At 37.6% G+C, this 18,331-nt stretch overlaps 1 protein-coding gene across 1 annotated transcript in view; it reads right to left on the reverse strand.

Annotated features, from left to right (window-relative positions):
• Nucleotides 1-18,331, reverse strand: part of ADAM22 (ADAM metallopeptidase domain 22) — an 86,051-nt gene that overhangs the window by 9,769 nt on the left and 57,951 nt on the right. The window contains exons 22-28 of the mRNA XM_019630350.1: nucleotides 13,483-13,677; nucleotides 11,046-11,146; nucleotides 10,637-10,703; nucleotides 8,267-8,377; nucleotides 6,023-6,109; nucleotides 4,662-4,691; nucleotides 137-260 (exon numbers count right to left, since the gene is read on the reverse strand). Coding sequence (XP_019485895.1) covers nucleotides 137-260; nucleotides 4,662-4,691; nucleotides 6,023-6,109; nucleotides 8,267-8,377; nucleotides 10,637-10,703; nucleotides 11,046-11,146; nucleotides 13,483-13,677 — 715 coding nt within the window. The remainder of the gene's footprint in view (nucleotides 1-136; nucleotides 261-4,661; nucleotides 4,692-6,022; nucleotides 6,110-8,266; nucleotides 8,378-10,636; nucleotides 10,704-11,045; nucleotides 11,147-13,482; nucleotides 13,678-18,331) is intronic.

Consider the following 18,331-nt stretch of genomic DNA (forward strand, 5'->3'; position numbering starts at 1 on the left):
ATCTTCTATTTTTCAAATTTATTTTTTTTCATTTGCTTATGAACAAAGAAGGAACAAGGGCTCTCTCTTAAAATATGAAACCTAGTTAAACAATAATGACCGAGGATGTTAGCGTATGGAAGAAGTTTTCACATACCCTGGCACTTTGTCGGTTCACTTTCTTCTCCTCGTCTGGAAGTGGAGGCATTGGGTAGGGGTATTTTCTGCTGGAGGCAATGGACCCAGTTGATGAAGACGGAGACTTGGCAGGAGATAAAGTCCTGAGACGTTGAGAACACATGAAACAAATATTATGTGATTGCCTAGTATCTTTTGCAAATACCTGAAAATTGGGTTCAGAACAAACCCTCTGATTTCTACTTTCATAGCCATTACTGCAAAAATTTAGCTATTGGGAGATCTGTCATTCATAATACTGGAATGCTGGAATTTTATCTTCCTAATTTCATAACTGCAATGGATTGTTTAAATGTTAGAACAGAAAATCATCCTTTTCAACTAGAAAGCCAATAAGTTTTCTATAGAATAGGTAAAAAGCTAAAATGGAGAAGGGGTACAATTACTCTAAGAGCTCATAATGGTAAATTGAGTGTACATCACATCAACGTTCTGCCTTATTTTTACCACTTAACGTAAACAATGTTTTTAGCACAGTTACTCCATTCATACTTTTAAGGTCCAAAAATACAATACAATCGATACATTTATTAGTTGCTAAGTCACACACCAGTTTACACAAAAGTCATGCATTCAGAGGCCAGTGTGTTAGTTGTGAAAGAACAAAGGCAAATACAGAGGTTTTAATAATAAATTAGTAAACATGCAAGCAGTAAGGAGTGCAGAGTTTCAGCCAAACAAAGAGTCTGATGAGAACATACAAAAATGGTCTGATTAGTCCCTACAATCAGCATTTCTGTACAGGGGAGGATTCTAAGCCATAGAAGCAGGATACGACCCTAACTCATGTAGGGTACACTTGTCACGTCAATAAGGTGACTTCACTTTATTGACTGGAATTTTACTAAAACCAAAACAAAGCGCCAGGACAAGAACCCTTGGATGTGTTCTCTTCTCCATCCTGGAGATATTCCATACGAAAGATCTGCGTAAGCTCTCGCTGCTCTGTGCTGTTCTTGTTTGATTCTGCACGTGCAGTGGTAATATTTGTGACTGAGCTAAGCACACTGGAAGAGCCCATTCTCTGCCACCTTGTCTTTAAAGTGAAAAGAACACCTGAGAGTGACAAGTGGCAACTTACACCATATCAATGGAAACTAGACGCAATAATTTGGCAGTAGCTATCCATTCACAAATGTTAACCACTACACATGTGTGACTCCTCAGTTCCTGGTGCAAGGTGGTAACCACCCACATCGCTGAACTGGTTACACTGCGACATGCGAGCACAAGGAGTTATTTTAGTAGGATGCACCTGCATCCTGTGACTGACAGCCTGGGAGTATGGTGGTGGTAACACTGGGTGGGGAAGATTACTACCCACACTGCACGCAACAGCGTAAGAATGTTGTTTTTTTCCCCTCCCTTATTTTAAATTTTAGTTCCCATTCATATATTATCCTTTGCTCTGCTTCTGCAGTAGTTTCCAAATCAGTGTCTATTGTATGGACACAGAATTCATGCTGATGTTTTAAAATAATTTTCCCTACAAATCCTAAAATCAAAGTAAACATTCTTGTTTAATTTTAAGAATCAAGAGTGATTCAGTTTACTTAATTTTAACCTGTAATTCCTAACATTTCCTCTATTTTTAGAAAATGTCAAGCCCATTCCTTAGTGCGAATGTTAGAATAGTTCTCTGTTTGACTTCTCCTGTTACTGCTCTCCACTGTGGAGCAGATGGGTGGAGCTAAGACTATTAGTACTTCAAATTCTGTAACGTACTGTTAAAGCAATATACTACTAAATATTTTTCTAATTCAAAAATTAATGGTTTTTTAAAAATAGGACTATGATCTTTAGAAAACAAATCCAGTATCTGTAGAATGAGGACAAACTTTTGTATTTTGATATTTAAATACACATTTCTAAACAAGGGACATTAACCTGGGTTCGGATTTTTAGCCTAATTGCTACTGTTAAGCTATACAAATTCAAGAAAGCTAATTAAGTACACAACTAAATTTCAGTTACTGGAGGGGGTCATGCAAAACGAGTTTAATTTGCTGCCATATGTGTGTCCATAGCATGAGCTGTTAGCTTATAGCTCCAAAGTCATGCCCGCCATTCACTTGGCCATGAGTCCAAATAAGCAGCTTTGTACACATACAAGGCCATCATCCCAGTGAGGGGTGCTGAGAGTCCAGTCTTCCTCTCAAATATCTTTCCATGACCAAAGCCAATAATGAGTGAAAACAGAACAGAAGGTATTTTCCAGAACCCTAAAGAAATTGCACATACACGACTTCTCACATAAACACGCGAGTTAACTGACCCTTTGGGTCCTGAGGGAAAGAAAGCCGAGCAGGACAGTTTTAGTCAGGCAAGGGGCATGGGTCCTGGAGGCCGGGTGGCGCGTGGCAGCATAAAGGGGATTATCTTGGGGCGATGGAGAGCACCCGAGCAGGAGTCAGAATAAGTGTAGAGAACGAGGCAGTGGAAATCAGTTTAGGGAAAACAAAACCAACTCAACGTTTCTCACAGACAGGTCTAAGAAAAGGCATTTCTTCAAAACCACCTCCAGGCTCTTTTCTCACCCTGGCTACTTGCCCGGTGGTTCCAGTTTGGCTTTCACTGAAAACCAGGCACCAGCCCAGCTCATTCACTTAGAAAGTAATCTTCGGCCAATGCTAACCATGATCATCACTGCGTTTTTAAAAGTCATAATAACCAGAGTGGGTGCCATATAGAATTAGACAATGAAAGTATGTTTGTGTGTCAATGGATTGTGGTGTATCTTGGGGCCACATCAGACTTCCTGGGCTGGCCTTTAATAGATATGCCTGTAAGGCCATTTTCTGCTCAGTTCTCCCCCCAGCCANCCACCCCCCACCCCTGCCTCCCAGAAGTCTAAAACCAGGCCAGTCACACACATGGGACACACAAAGGTCCACTTCTTATTCATTTGGATGTGTTCATATGCAAATTTTATAGTAGCCTAATTCAGAAGGATTTATAGCCTCCTAGGACAGGATGTAAGTAAATATCCACCCTGCTATCTTTTAAGTAATTACACTGAAATGAAAAGGGAACAGTTTTTGGTCAGCTACAGCCAGGCTTGTAATTCTGGTTCTGACACTTACTAGCTGTGCTACCTTGAGTTACTCTTTGTGCCTCCGTGTCTTCCATCCATAGTAAGAGAATAAAAATGCTTACATCTCATGATGTTGTGAGAAACAAAGCTACATAGTAGGCACTCAGTATATGACAGTTATTAATAGTTTCTTTTCAGTTACTACATTTTCCATAAGGTCATGGAAATTGACTCAAAAACCACTGATGAAGTGAGTAGTCAATTGGATAATACCCAAGACTAAGGGTACCTTCTAAGAGCTTGTAAAGCACTGTCACCAATGGATCTGCCCCCATGATCTAGGTGTGGGGCAATAATTCTCTTGCCCTGACCTCACCTGTTCTTTCTCAATGTCCAGAGTCTATAAGGACAACAATTGGGGCAACCTCTGTCATGAGAACTGGGTAAGGGAGCCCAACTGAGGCGCTTTGGTCACTCAAAGTCTTTTGGTGTCTGCTTTTCTCTTCGTAGTGATGTGGATGCTATATTTTAAATGCTGGGCTGTATTTTGGACCAGTTTGCTGCAGTCACCAAGTTCCCTTTGCATTTTGATAAGGATGCCACAAACACCACACCACATGGGACTAATAAAGTGGCCTTTGCCCTCACTGGTGGTTTTGGCAGGAGATGCAATCCTGAACGAGCTGGCAGCCAATGAAACAGACCCAAGCTTAAGCACAGGGTTGGCAAAGCATAAGCCCAGGTGTGGATGCACTCTGGGCCTCCTATGTGAGGCCTGCCTTGGATGGAGAGTGGATAAAATTCTCTCTGTTGCATTAGAATCATTGTTTTAAAAGCCCTGGGGTGTCTCAATCATTCACCACTTCCACCAAAATTCTGCGTTGATTTTCAAATCTGACCAGATAACCCTTAACAACCCCCAAATGACAGATAACTTATAACCCTCCACTGAATGATATCTAGCCTTTAAACATTAATATGGATATTTAATAATTAATTCTTAATGTGACTCTCCACTGTAGGAACCCACATCTCATATTAAAAGAAGAGATAAAGGAACCCTCTAAAATTGCCCTTGCAGCTTTGCACGTGCAACCGGGGGTGCTAAAGCATTTCCCCATTCAAATTGCGTTTAGTCATGCAGCTTCTGGGCAGACCTGGGTGCTGATTTTAAGAAATGTGAACTCTTCTCTGGGAGCCACATAAACTACTCAGCTCACCCAGGGGAGGTGAATCAACTCTTCCAGGGTACCATTTCACAAATTGTGGCTGCAAAAATGCTAAGTCCATTTAGGTATAAAAGCCGTAACCCATATGGAACCAAAGTCATTCTGCTTTGGTTCCATGGTGGATACAAATTACAATCTGCCCACAAGCCTGAGGAAGACGGAAAAGAGAAGTAGGGCTGCAGGTGAGCCAAGATTCCAAATAACATTCAAAACCATCTTACCTGTCTTCCTGACGTTGGCCATCTTGGGAGCTACAGGTGAGGGTGGGATGTTTGAATGTGAGTGTATATGTATGAGGTTCAGTGGGGAAGTGGTAGAAGCAAAGGGACAGGGCAGGAGGGAAAGGAGGCGTATAAAAGCAGGGTATATTTTCGTGAGCAGGCAGAGGTTATGCTTTCCTTGGGGCATATGCAAATGTATGGATCAAATTAAAATGAAGGTAGGTCTAATCATTTTCTCAAACTATACATGTCTAAACTAAATGGTACACAGGAAGAGAAAGTCCACCTAATATGGGTGCTGAGAGTTAAATACACATTTATATTTTTATATCTGTTAAATGCTGACCCAAGTCATGGCAATGAATAATCTGACAGCTCCTTAATAAGTTATCTTCAGAAGAGGTAGCATTGAGTCTATATTGCTTCTTTACATTAATTGTCACAGAGTCGTCAGATATAAAGCGGACATTTATTTGTAGGAAATCGCATTGACATTATAAAGAGTAAAAAAAAAAATGCCATTAAGAGCTCTTGGAAATTCTCTCTGGCCTCTAACGTTACACAGAGCTGCAGTGAACTGAGTAAATTTGCTAGTTTCTAAAATATACAGATACCCTGTCTGCTTTTTTTTTTTTTTATGAATCAGGAACATGTTCCCAATCTGCTTCCTGTTCTATTTGAAGTATTAGACAATAACATTTTTATTGGGGTAATAAATTCCTTAGATGCTTTGTTGAAAATCTATGAAACACTTGTCAGCACAGCCCTTCTCTGGTAGCAAATGGATGTACTGAACAAATGAAAACTAAATTCATTCCATACACTTTCATGTGGCCAATATTCTCTCAATAATTTCCAAGTTACATCAAATCATTGTTTTTATTCAAAGTAAAATTCTACTGCATTGCATTTAGTTGCTTCTCATGTATTTTCCTTGCGTTTTCGTATGCACTATGCACTCTTAAGGCAAAGTAGGAAAAATGCACTACAGAACCGCTAAATTCTAGAAATTAAATGGCTCAGGTTAATAGTGCTTCTTTATTAGTGGAAAGTATGTTTCATGCCCATAGAACACTACACAGCATAAAATGAAGAGAAAGCTACTAAAAAGCTCAAGATGGTGATAGGGACATGCACTAAATGGCAACCCTTTCAAATGGCTTCATTTGAAACATTCAGAAAAGAACTAGACTTGCTCACGAAGCCAAAAACAGAGATCAGAAGGCAGCAAAGAAACAAGGACCCTTTTCCACTTCTGGGAACTTGTATTGAGAGATACAAGATAGAGAGCCAGTCACACTACAGTATTTGTATGCGCTGGGAGAGTTTGAAAAAAAGATATAAAATTATGTATAAAATACCTAAAGTATGGTCCTTCAGTGTTTTTATTCACATCTTCTACCCACTTAGCTACATTATAGTCTCTTTTGAACCATGGGTTTAAATACCTGCAGAAAGCAATGGAAGGAACAAAGAAAGCAGAACAAGATAGAAAATCTGAAAATACACAGCACAAGCTCAGCAAGGATGTTCTTCACCCTCCAAATGCAAGTGACTATGGCAAACAAACCAGGATGGATGTTGGCTGATCATGAGGCAGTCTGTATAATCACATGAGAATAAACTCAGCTGCAACCAGGCTCAAGGCATTCTAGAATGTTCTCCACATTTCAGGAAGCTTTTCCAGTGGTTTCCCCACGTGACCCAGAAGCTCTCTATCATAGTCACATCAGCAGTCCCACTCACCCACCTCCAGTGGCATTTTCCAGGCCACCTCTCATTTGGTTCCTTGGTTTTCAAATGATAATGATACTTTCTAAGATAATTCATGGCTGCAATTCCAACCTGGTGTTTGGGCATACAACACCCCAAGAACAATTAAAAAGAAAGACTTTACATGGCCTCGGTCTTTCTACTGATAGAAGATCCCAAACTGGAATTAACAAGAAAAGTACTCCAATTGGCTCTAGAAGGAGCAGGAAAGGTCCCACTCTTCTGATCCTGGAGCCCCAACGCACACTAAGTGTGGTCCAAATAGGCTTCCATAATCTTGAAGCTGGGTTTAATAATTTAGGCACAGCTGCAATGTGCCTTCCTCCTCTTCGTGCACTCCAGACCTGAGTGTTCCTGTGTCCATTAGGACATGGCCCTCGGACGTTGCCTTCTGAGTGTCTGATCACCCAACAAGTAACTGCCCGTGGGTAACAATGACCTTTATTAGCATGTCCCTGGTGGGCAAAGTCTCCACCAGAATTCATGCACAAAGGAAAATTTTAAGGGTATTAAAATTGGGAGTACAATTTTTTTTGGGGGGGGTCAGTTTCCTTTGATTTTTACCCTGGGAGCCAAGCAAAAGCACATCCCTTTAGAATCTGCCCTTGTAAAATAAATATCGATTCAACAACTTTAGTCTTGGAAGAATTTGGAAGTTTTACTGAGTTTTATCATTTAAAAAATAACTTCTACAGACATTAGAGACAATGAAGATCCAAGCTCTATAAAACTTTTAAAGTTGTTTGGAAACAAACCAGGGGAAATAATAAAATACACTATTTGTTTGTGGTGAAAGCTTGCTTCTTTCCTTCATGTTTAGTTTTAGTCTATAAACATATTTAAGTCAAGACTACATTTCCACAGTTATATAAACAAATTTGATTATTTTTCCGTAGTCATTCCCTCATTTTTACCTATAACCAATGTACGCCACAGAATAAGTTCATGAAGTTCCCTCCTGTGATAAGGGTTGGAGGCTTTTTCTGCTTATAAGACCATTTTTGCTAAGACAGTGTCCCCTTATTCAGGAACGACTCACATTAGTTTTGCCTTTAGCCACAATTATTGCCAACTTGTGCTTTTTACAGAGATAGCCAAGTAAAAGTTGCATAAAGATTTCCACTGAGACTGAACACAAAGAAAAAGTCAAAAAGCAAGTGCAGCCACAGATGAAAACTAGTGAATGCTCTGGCCTGGGGGAAACCGTAGAAAAAGCCCATGCAGGTGCTATCAGGTGAAACATAGCCACACAGCAAACTGAATCACCCACAGGCAGTTGGCCACTGCAGAGAGGGGCCACATATTCCTTTCACTGGCAATCCTAGAAGCTCAAAAGACTGGTGCCATGGCTGTTCCGCGACACCTACAGCTACGTGGCTTGACCTGCACGGGATGAACCTTTTCCGCCGTCTCAGGGAGCATCTCAGAAGGCTGTGATCATTTCACTACAGGTCATGGAACAGAGCTCTCAACTGTTGTTCCTTCTGGGGGTCGGCCCATGAACGTGTCCTCACAGTGGGCTTCCTAGTAGCTCTAGGTCATGGTAGCTGGAGTGATGGGGCTTCAACAAACTGCTATCAACCTGCCTACGTGGCTTGACTTGGCTTGTAGCGCAACATGCAAAAAAATGCATTCGACAGGCTAGGGGAGCTCATTGTGTTCTCCAGGGTGGAAAGGCAGAGGAAAATTAGCTGGTGCTGGCTGGACCAGGACCACCTCCGAACAGACGTTGGGGGTCAGTCAGAGATCAAATGAGCCTGTTCTCAGCCAAGGAAGGGACTTGGAGGGAGATTAAGTGGCAGCCCAGAATGAAGGGGCAGGTGGAGACTGACCTGTGATCCAGACTCCCTGTCTGGGGGCTGTCAGAGCCCCCTGGGCTTATGCCTTGGGATGGGACTGTCTGGGCGAGGGAGTGCCCAGGCTCAGGTGCTTGGGGCTCCCTCCTGTAAAAAGACAATATATAATACAAAGTCTAAGCCAAAAACTTTTTTTACATCATGTACAACAGTGAGGAAGATGCAAAAGCTTTGAGTGGAAAAACAATACATTAAACAAGGACATTTTATGTTGTTAATCAGCAGAGTATGTATTTGTGGTGCATTTTAAAATTCATGTCCCAATGTTTCATCATCCTTTGGGATGATGGGATACTAAAAGGAATGTTGAAATAATGGACCTGGTAATACCTCTTAGTCTAAAAAATAATGTTTCTCCATGGTCATTCTGCTCCTCACAGAGTCACACCGATGATGTTATAGTAAAAGCAAAGGGGATTAACAAATATGAATGTATAAAAAACCTATTAACATAATTCTTGATATGGTATTAGTATTCCTTTTAAGAAAAAAAAATATATATAGTATGCCTGCACAATAAGGTATCTGAGAATGTGAAAACAGTGGTCAGCTTCACAGGTTTAGCTCCATTTAGGTAACATGAGTCATGTAACCCAAATCTGAAAAGTCTGAAAAATTTGAGGAAGTCCTTAATATTTCTTCTTCACAAAGATGATTGCATTATGATACTTTATTAAATATTATAAATATATAACCTAATTATCTCACAGGCAAGGCTTCTCAAGGGCTATTTGTAGTATCACAATATTGATCACACGTCATACGTGGGACTTTTACAGAAAAATTATTTAAAATAAGTGATTACTCTAGAAAGTATTGTTATGATTTTGCTGAACACCAAGTATTCTTTGGGTCCTAAGCTCACAGCTTAATATAATGTCGGATCTTTTTTTTTTTTTCCCCCCCTTCAGTTAGGAGTTTACAAAGCCTTGTTATAGGAAATACTGTTAGGATACTAAACAGTACAGAAAGGAAGTTTTGAAGGACATTCTGCAGTTTTATCTGTACTCTTGTGAGCGACTGAGATAAGCTTAAGGAGCTCTTACCAGGTGACCTCATGCAAAACAAATCAAACAACATTCCAAGAAGAGTTTATCCTCAGTGAGTCCTAAAGCATCCAGCTGCTTTGGGAATGTACAAGATAAACTCGAACAGATCAGTTATTCAGGATGGAGCTCTAGGATGCCATTCTGGACCATGCAATGGTATCACCTGAACCCGTCTACTGTTTCTATGGTAAAATACCTTCTCGGAAACTTTGACAAGCCACTTACAAGACAATACCATCAGCAGCAAGGTCCAAGTTTCAGGGCAATGTTATTGTCCTGGACTGTAAAAAGGCAGGGTATATGATGGAGAAGCTAACGTTAAGTCTCTGACAAGCAGTTACCAAATACCTGCTATTCCGATTTCTTAAGTATTAAGGCATAAAGAAGCAATAGCGATCCTGGGAATAATCGCTAGCACTAGTGAGACATCAGCAAGAAAAAAAAAATTAGGTGGGTTAAAAAAAGAATGGTGATTTAAAACCAGGTGGCAAGGTCCAGAAGGAAAGCAGAGAATGTGCTTTATTCCATGATGGGAGATAGAGGTTTGAGGAAGCTTGGTTTTGCTTACACTTGATTAAGTGGAGAAACATTTTTTTTTTTTACAAAGTGCATGGTGTTTACCTTATTATAAATGACTTCACTGTAACTTCGGACCCCATCCCCAGTTAAGAAAAAAAAGAAAATGTGTGGCTATCATTCAAAACGGATAGTGTTGCATTTAGGGACAATGATTCCGTTAAAGAGCAAGTTTAGGTAAACGCCCTTTTAAAAATGTCCTCAGAAGGGAAATGTAAAAGGGAAACTAATTCCATTAGTCTGAGAGAATGCTTAGAGTGCAGCCATGAAGCCCCCGGAGCAGTGGAGCCATTGTGAGCAGTATCATGCTCTACTATGGTGGCAAGTTCCCCCTGATGCTTCTAGGCTGTGTGAATATTAGGGGAAGGAAGGGTGACCCCTCTGAAATGGCTGGATCCCGGGTGATGAGAAGAAAGGAATGTTATCAAAATTTCCTTGAAACAGAACCAAGACACCACAATGGCAGGTTACTGGAGGAAAAAGCCTGCAGTGAGGGGGAGGCCCCCACTATCAGTGAATATTGGTATGGGCACAGTTGCGGAGATGCCTATGTAAAAGAGAAAAGCCATGGTTAATTTTATAAATGGCAAAAACGAATTCAGAAGACAAAACCAAGACCAGAGGCATGGTTTACAGTTCTCTGATGAGCTGGTTAATTAACTTTTCAAACTAACTGCATAGGACCTTGGAATGCCTTTTTTCATTAGAGGTTCAGACTTACTCAGTTGAATTAGACCGAGGTCTAAATCTTTTGCCTCTGATTTTCTTTCTGTTGCCTCCCAGGTTACCTGAAAAAGACGGTTTATAGCTAGATTTGAATATAAACAAATAACTGCCATATGCTTAATTATATGGTATTTCAAGTGGGCATAATTCACCACCAGCACCACCAGAACACAGGGCGTTACAGCTCTGTACAGCCTTCTCAATGTGCCTACTACACTGGTGCTATCCAATCCCATCATTTCCCATCCAAGGAAAAAAGAACTGGATTCATAATACATGTCCTCTTCTCTATTGGGAGAAGAGCTTAAAGAACTTACAGAAAAGAACAAGCCTTTACAACCAGGGACCACAAACAACAGAACTTGGGTTATGTGGACAGATGGATTCAAAATGCCACCCTATACCTTGCCAAGAGTTACTTCGAGGTCGCCCATTTTCGCAGATGTCTGAAATATGTTTTGTGTCTGGGATCCTTTCACTCCAAGAATGAGAGAGTCCATTTGACCTGAAATTGAAAATGTGTATATATTGTTCAAAAATATAATCAAATGAATATTTTGAAATCAGTAAGCAAAATTTCTAAGCATTGCTGTGCATTAAATAAAATAAATCAAGAAAAAAAATCTGAAATGAAAGAATGAAGAGAACATGAAAGTCTTCATGAAGAAGGCAGAATTACACAACATTCAACTTAAGAAAAGTCAAATACAATGGAACCCCATTATAATAGTTTATAATTGAAAAGTGTCAGGATAGAATGCAAGCCAATTACATCCCCTAGAACACAGCAAGTACATAGAGCAAATTCACAACATATTTTAGGTATATAACCTGAGCAGCAGTTATAATGGGGTCCCACCATAGATGTTTCTTAATTGTAAAGCAATGGTTTCCATTCAAATATTATGAGAACATGGACTTCCAAGAGATTTCATTAGGATTTGCTCTAGTGAACCTGGCTAACCTTTATCAGAATACTATTTAGGTTTCCTTAAACAATAAAATTATTTTCTGAGAATTGGCATTTTCTCCACAAATATGCCCCTCCCCCAAAATGTAGTACTGTTCATTAATTGTCCAATAACTGAATTGAATGGGATGTTTATCATGGAAGTCTCTCTCACAAAGCCCAGGAACCATTAAGCCCTTCTGTTGTTTGTGTCCTGCCATCTCTAAATGAATTGTCTACAAGAAGCAGAATTTACAGACCTACCTTGTACCACATAAAAAAAGTATTTTAACAAACTACATATACTTGGAAGGTGTCACATAATTGGATATAATTTTTAACTGCTTAAAAGTCATAACCCATGGAGATTTTGCTAAAATCTGGGAATTAGTCAATCAATATTTTAAGTTCTTCTTGAAGTACTTAAGAAAACAGCACTATACTTAAAATCTTTTCCACATATCGTTCCAGTTAATTGCTAATAATGTCTATTTTAAAAGGAAACTTTTACTAATGAATGAAAATAAATGGAACTCAGCACAATTATTATATATTAATTCCCTAGATTAGAACTTTTTCAACATCATTTGCTAATTATAGAATGATTTTTATTTTGTACAAAAGGAAAACAGAAATTTTGCTGGAATCCATTGATTTTTCCACTTATTTACCATGTTATTTAATTTAAAATTAAATATTTGACCAAGAAAATATTTATATGTTGGCAGAATTTAAGTAAATCTGATTCTCTTAGCCAAAAACCCCCAATAAATTAAAATAATAAAATTTTTCAAACATCCCTCCATAGACTTGTACTCCTGCAAAAACTAATATTTTTATTTTTGCTTTAAGCTATGTTTTCTGAGTAAAAACACTCTTTCAGGCTTAAGACCGCTTCACAAAGGTAGAGTTCCCAGATCTCACTAATTCCTTCTATTCTCCTTCCTGATTGTTTATAAAGAGTGTTATTCACTGAAGCATTTTTACAGATGATTTACTCTATTTAGAACTCTAAAAGAAATCATGTTTCTTCTCAATAAACTAACAATTTTCCTTTCAATCTACAAAGTAATTACTGTGCTCAAAGTAATGCTTGGGGTTATCAAATCTTCTTTTGCTATACATTAACCCCTTCCCAACACTTTTAAAGAAACTCTTCCACAGGAATACTTTAGCTTACTTCAGTGTGAATGTAGGTCTCATTTCTTAAAACATTGCAACTATTGTTTCTTTTATCAGTTTACTTTATTAAGCAATCATAAAAGCATGCAGAATTTTAAATGGTCATATACAACTTAAGATCCTGGAGCAAGAATATAGCATCAAAGTTCAAGACATAAATAATATATGAACCCCACCACACTATTATAAGACTCACAAACATTAAATACACTTAAATTAACTTGGCAACCAAGTTCTAAGTTATAAAGTCTAGAAATAATCATTTCAGGAATAAAAGGCAAAATCATAATATTCAAATATATGATTCACAGAGAAGCGATCTTTTTTTCACAGCAAGCTTAGCTTTGATATGTTTAAAATTCAAAAATAATCAACGCAGCATTCATATTATCAATTTATTTTAACAAATGCTTTTATTGAAGCATGACAGTAACCTTTTTCTTTGACTACCAAACATGACATAAAGCTCACCATTTAAAATATGATAACATACTCTGTATTGTTTCATAAGCCATTTAAGAGCAAGATTGAAAAATCCGAGGGTTCTATAAAGATTTAAAGTTATTCTTCGTTTAGTTTTGTTTTGTTTGGATTTCTGGCCTGATTTATTAAACAAGTGGTTTGAGCATATGGCATTTTGAAGCAGAGTAATCAAAGAACAAAGGATACTATTTTTTAACATTCAAGAAAGAAGGAAGAAGTAATCAAACCTGCTGCAAAATAATGAAATGTTCTGACTAATGGAATAATGTGTGATGGAACAGGTAGAAATCTGAAAATGCGACAGAAAAGCAGACCTCTTCTTAGAACTAGATGCTGAGTTTGTGCTGACTCCAGGAGGAATGTCGCTATAAAAAGAGTCACCATCTCCAGGCTTTTTTACATAATCTCCCTGGGGTAACTGTCTAAGGCATAATAAACATTTCAGAGTCAGAAAACAAGACACACACATGAACACAGACATATACAAATATTATTTTAGGAAAAAAGAGGTAGGGATAATGATCTATATGAATCAAACCTATAACAACACGTAAGATTATTAATAAATGTGACAAGTTAAAGTCATTCTAACTGCAGGATCAGAAATGCAATCACTTAAATCTTTACAGTCTGGATGAATAAAGCCTTGCTTCAAGGGAAAAATCTAGAAAGATGAGATATTTCATTGTAACTTCATTGTACTTGGAGAGGTTAACTTCATTTTTGTCTTAAAAAAATAAAATGGAGCTGAAGGAGAGGTGTTGGGACAGACAATCCTTGCCCAGAAATGGCATATATTTTTTTCACCATGGTGAATAAACTACTCATGATTTCCAAACATTATATAATGTAAACTTGATTGGTCTTAAGAAAAAAACACCTATGTTCTATAATGTATATCCAGATAAATTCTTATTAGAGTTCTCTGCTCAATTTGGAATTTCAGTGTTCATTTATCAGCAATATGAAGAAATGGAAAAAGATTCAAAGGCAAGTCAAAAATATAATTGTCTGTACAGTAGAATATGTAAAGGAATATAATTTAGCACAGAAAAATAAGGTTGAAAAAAATAACTGAATTCTTGCTGAGACTATAGAAGGATATTTATAGGTAGTTGGTGGGTGACCTGGGTTCTCTATCTCCACTGTAGAAGGTGTTCAACAAGGGAAAATCTATTTAATCTGCACTGTTACTGATTCTGCCCGCTCTGAGTTTAAAGTAACTAAGAGTGAAACAGATTTTTATTACTTTTCCTAAAGATCAGGGTAGAAAACTATAGATCAAACCACCTAGTCAGCACCTCTTCCTCAGTAGCTAACTTAGTCATTTGCCCAGGCATGGCCCCCAAGTGGCCAACTGAATCTCCAACTGGATTTGGTTCCATCAGTTCTATTGTTGGAGGTGCCACGAACTAGTGTTAGATGGAGAATTCTAAACAGAGCTGTACTTAAATAGGTCTCCAACAAAGGTATACATTTGCTAACTCCTTTAACCATTTGGTTTTTCCTTAGTTACCAAACCAGCTTCTCTTTACTTGGCTCTGGCACTCAGGCATTTACCAAGGTGTCACTTAGCTGACAGCACAGGCTTCAATGGACCGCCTCTCTCAATGGATGGGACCCAGTATTTTTTTTTAACTGAGCACATTTTACCACTCCTTCGATGCAATTGAAGTACATTGTTATCTTTTATAGAGTGCACAAACATCTTAAATGCTAAGCATAGAAACTGTGGGCTTCAATTAGAGGGTTGGAAGGGGGTTTAAATTCAAGAATTTCTTGGGCACAGCCTTATTTTTATCATCCTGGGAAGATTACAGTCTTACCTATGTCTATTGTGAAGTCTTCAAAATACAGAAACTATTCTGCATTCTCCTTAAAATTCTACAAGGACTACGTGTAACTTTCTTTACATCATAAATGCATAAAAATGTTCATGAGTATTCAGTTTGTTAATCTCAATATTTAACATTCACCATCTATAAATTCACCTTTTTGATATCGAGTACATATTATAGCAACCTATTTCTTCTTGTTTAACCTTTAGTGAAGATAGAGAATATCAGGTCGCCATGATCAAGAAAATAACATTTCATCATTTGCTATAAAAAATTATAAATGACCAAACTAAATGATCTCTTTAAACTTAAGAAATAAATGAATTTATTTTTCTAGTCTTTACTGCTTTTTTTCCCAAAATTTTGCTGTTTCACAGAAGTTTGGAATCTAGATGTGACTACATTAGGTGGCCTGACAAGTGTTAAGTTTTATAATGGGAAATTTTCCCATATTACATGTAAATATCTTAGATATGTGCATGAATTTTTTATTAAATAATGACCAAAAAAAATCTTATTTAATTAAATTCTTTTTCCTCAGAAAGGATCCCTGGTACGAGGGAAGTCTGATCTTTCCTAAAAGGGCTCACTGAACCAAATATTTAACTTAATAACCCTTGCACATATGCAAAATGAGAATATAATGAAAAAAAAAATAAGTCTTAACCTTAATGCTGAAGGAGACATTTCTCCAGTGCTTTGTGGGTGTCAGGGTCATCTAGTATTATTGAAATTGTTACTTTACTGTTTTAAGAAATATTGTGTAATGTGTACCAAGTCACACTGACAGATGTATGACTATCACCAAAATAATAGTAATATAAAACAAACCCAGGAAGGTTGGGGGAAAAAAAGGAGGGAGGTTCACAAGCAGAAAATAAAGTGGCTAAAACAGGTGAGAGAGAAAAGAAATGAGGAAGGAGATTTCTGCTTAAGATATAGGTCAGTAATAAATGATCTAATTGTTTATTTCATTTCACGTTAATCATAATGATGTGTGTTCATTTCAGAAAAAGGAAGAGAATATTTCAGCTGAATATAGGTGTTTTATAAATCCAAGTTCAATTAATGTTTTCTTATGCTATTGCTATTTGCAAGCCTGTTTGAAAACTATAAATCAAACTTGTAACAAAGTATATAGCTACAAAGTCCTAGAGCAATTATGCTAAAATATAAACAATAGCATCAACTGTAAAATGATGGAGGTCATGTTTCCTGAAGACTTTAAAGGAAAGGATCAAGTCATCCTTCTAATTACATGGTGTGTAAGAACTCTCCGTGGCTCCTAGGATCCATGGTTCTATCCTTTACAATATGACACTGTCAGATTTAAAGTGATATTCATGTAAGGGGTTCTGCCTCCACTCTGCCCAAAAATGGGACTTCTGGTTTTCATTAAGCAATTTGTCAACAAAAAGAAAAAAAATGGGTTTCCATCTTTTCATCAGGCCCACAATTAAATCTATCACACATTCCTTCATATAATGAAAACCCTGAGGACATGTTCTCTGGAGGAAAAAAAATTACCAGGTTATCAGAATTACTTGCTTGACCTCTCCAGTAATTTGCAAGTTATGCCCAATTGGACATTTCTGAGCCATTATATTATTAACGTGAATCTGAAAACTGGCTACCTATTTAATATGGTCTTGCATTTAGCATCAAAGCAACCTGATATGTTCACCCATTCTTTCCCCAGCTTAACCAGTATGTGTGGGTGTCACTTATGTGGAAGAAAGCTGCCTTCCTTTTTGAAAACAACCATACCCACCTCTTTCTTTTGAAGGTCAGGGAAACAAAGTCTTCAGAGACCATATACTAATAACTTCCCTTCCTATATGCTTTACAGATTACAAAGAACTTGATCTGATTTTAGAGTTGAGGGAAGTTTAAGTGATTTTCCAAGACCACATACTACCAAGTAGGTTTCTGATTCCTTGTCACTTGGTCCTCCCACCATGGCATCTCAAAGAAAAACTTAATTTAAAGGCAAAGACAACTCAAAATTCTTATTTCTACTCCCTGGCATCATTTTAAATGGGGCGCATCTTTATTTGAGTATCTGCAGATATTTTTATGAGATTGCAAGTTTCTTAATGCATGGCTTGGGCGCTGGTCTTACCATCTTCTCTGTAACCACTAACATATATTCTCAAAAAGGAAAATCCTTCATAAGATATGTATCCATTCACAACTTCCTGATCTAAAGTCCATTCTTTGCTAGCTCTCATTGTGAAAAGTATTGTACAAATTTAAGATTCACTAACTATGGACAGGGCAAAAATAAATACAGGTTGTGTTAAAATAAATCAAATTATATAAAATGAATACCTGCTGAAGATGTGACAACTCTCAAAACATGAACTAGATTCTGAGACATTAGCCGATAGATGAAATGATGACTCAGTAATACCAGGAGGCAGGAAATTATATCAGGTACATAAAGGAGGGTCTTACTGTAAAAATTTTCTTAACTATACCTATGCATACATTGAATTAGAATAAGAAACTGATACACTTTTACATACTAATCATTTTTTGTAGTGTGGACAATTCCTTTACTCTGGATAGTATCCCTAGTGAGAACACATCTTAGAACATGGCTTTAGTTTTGCTTATGTTACATATTTGTGACATTTTACTCTTCTTTTTATATAGTCATCAATATTAAATCACCTTATAGCCTCAGCACCTATGGAAATGGAGCTGAATCATCAATGTGTATCTTATTAGCTTAATTCTGTTTTTCACTGAATAAAACCACCACGCTTAGATTTCTGATATGACTGATCAACTTCTACCCAACAGAAAGCTTAAATAGCTCCAGCTCTTGTCCAGTGTTTTAGGACACAAGAGTTGAAAACATGGCAAAAAGAAATCTAGCTGCTTTTAAATTTAACTACTTTTGCCTCAGTTTTACTTCTTCTGTTAATGGCAAGTTAGTTACTCCAGGGCCAGGTCAATATTTTCTAATATCTATGCTAAGTGACCAGGATCTCAGTTGGGACCCTGTGGGCACCACTTATTCACAGACTCTATAAGATACTTACAGCTAAAGCCTTGTAGGAATTTTATATTACAACATAGAAGCAAACAGAAGAGTAAAGTTTATAAATTTAATTTGTGAAAAAATGAAAACCGTGGTTAGGGCTTGAAAGTCTCACCATGTTTATTACATCTTATTCCTAATCTGCCACAGGCCTTTAACAAAACAGTAGGGAAAGTAAGGAGGAATACG

Source organism: Hipposideros armiger, unplaced genomic scaffold, assembly GCF_001890085.2.
Source record: "Hipposideros armiger isolate ML-2016 unplaced genomic scaffold, ASM189008v1 scaffold_902, whole genome shotgun sequence".
NCBI classification, from domain to species: Eukaryota; Metazoa; Chordata; class Mammalia; order Chiroptera; family Hipposideridae; genus Hipposideros; species Hipposideros armiger.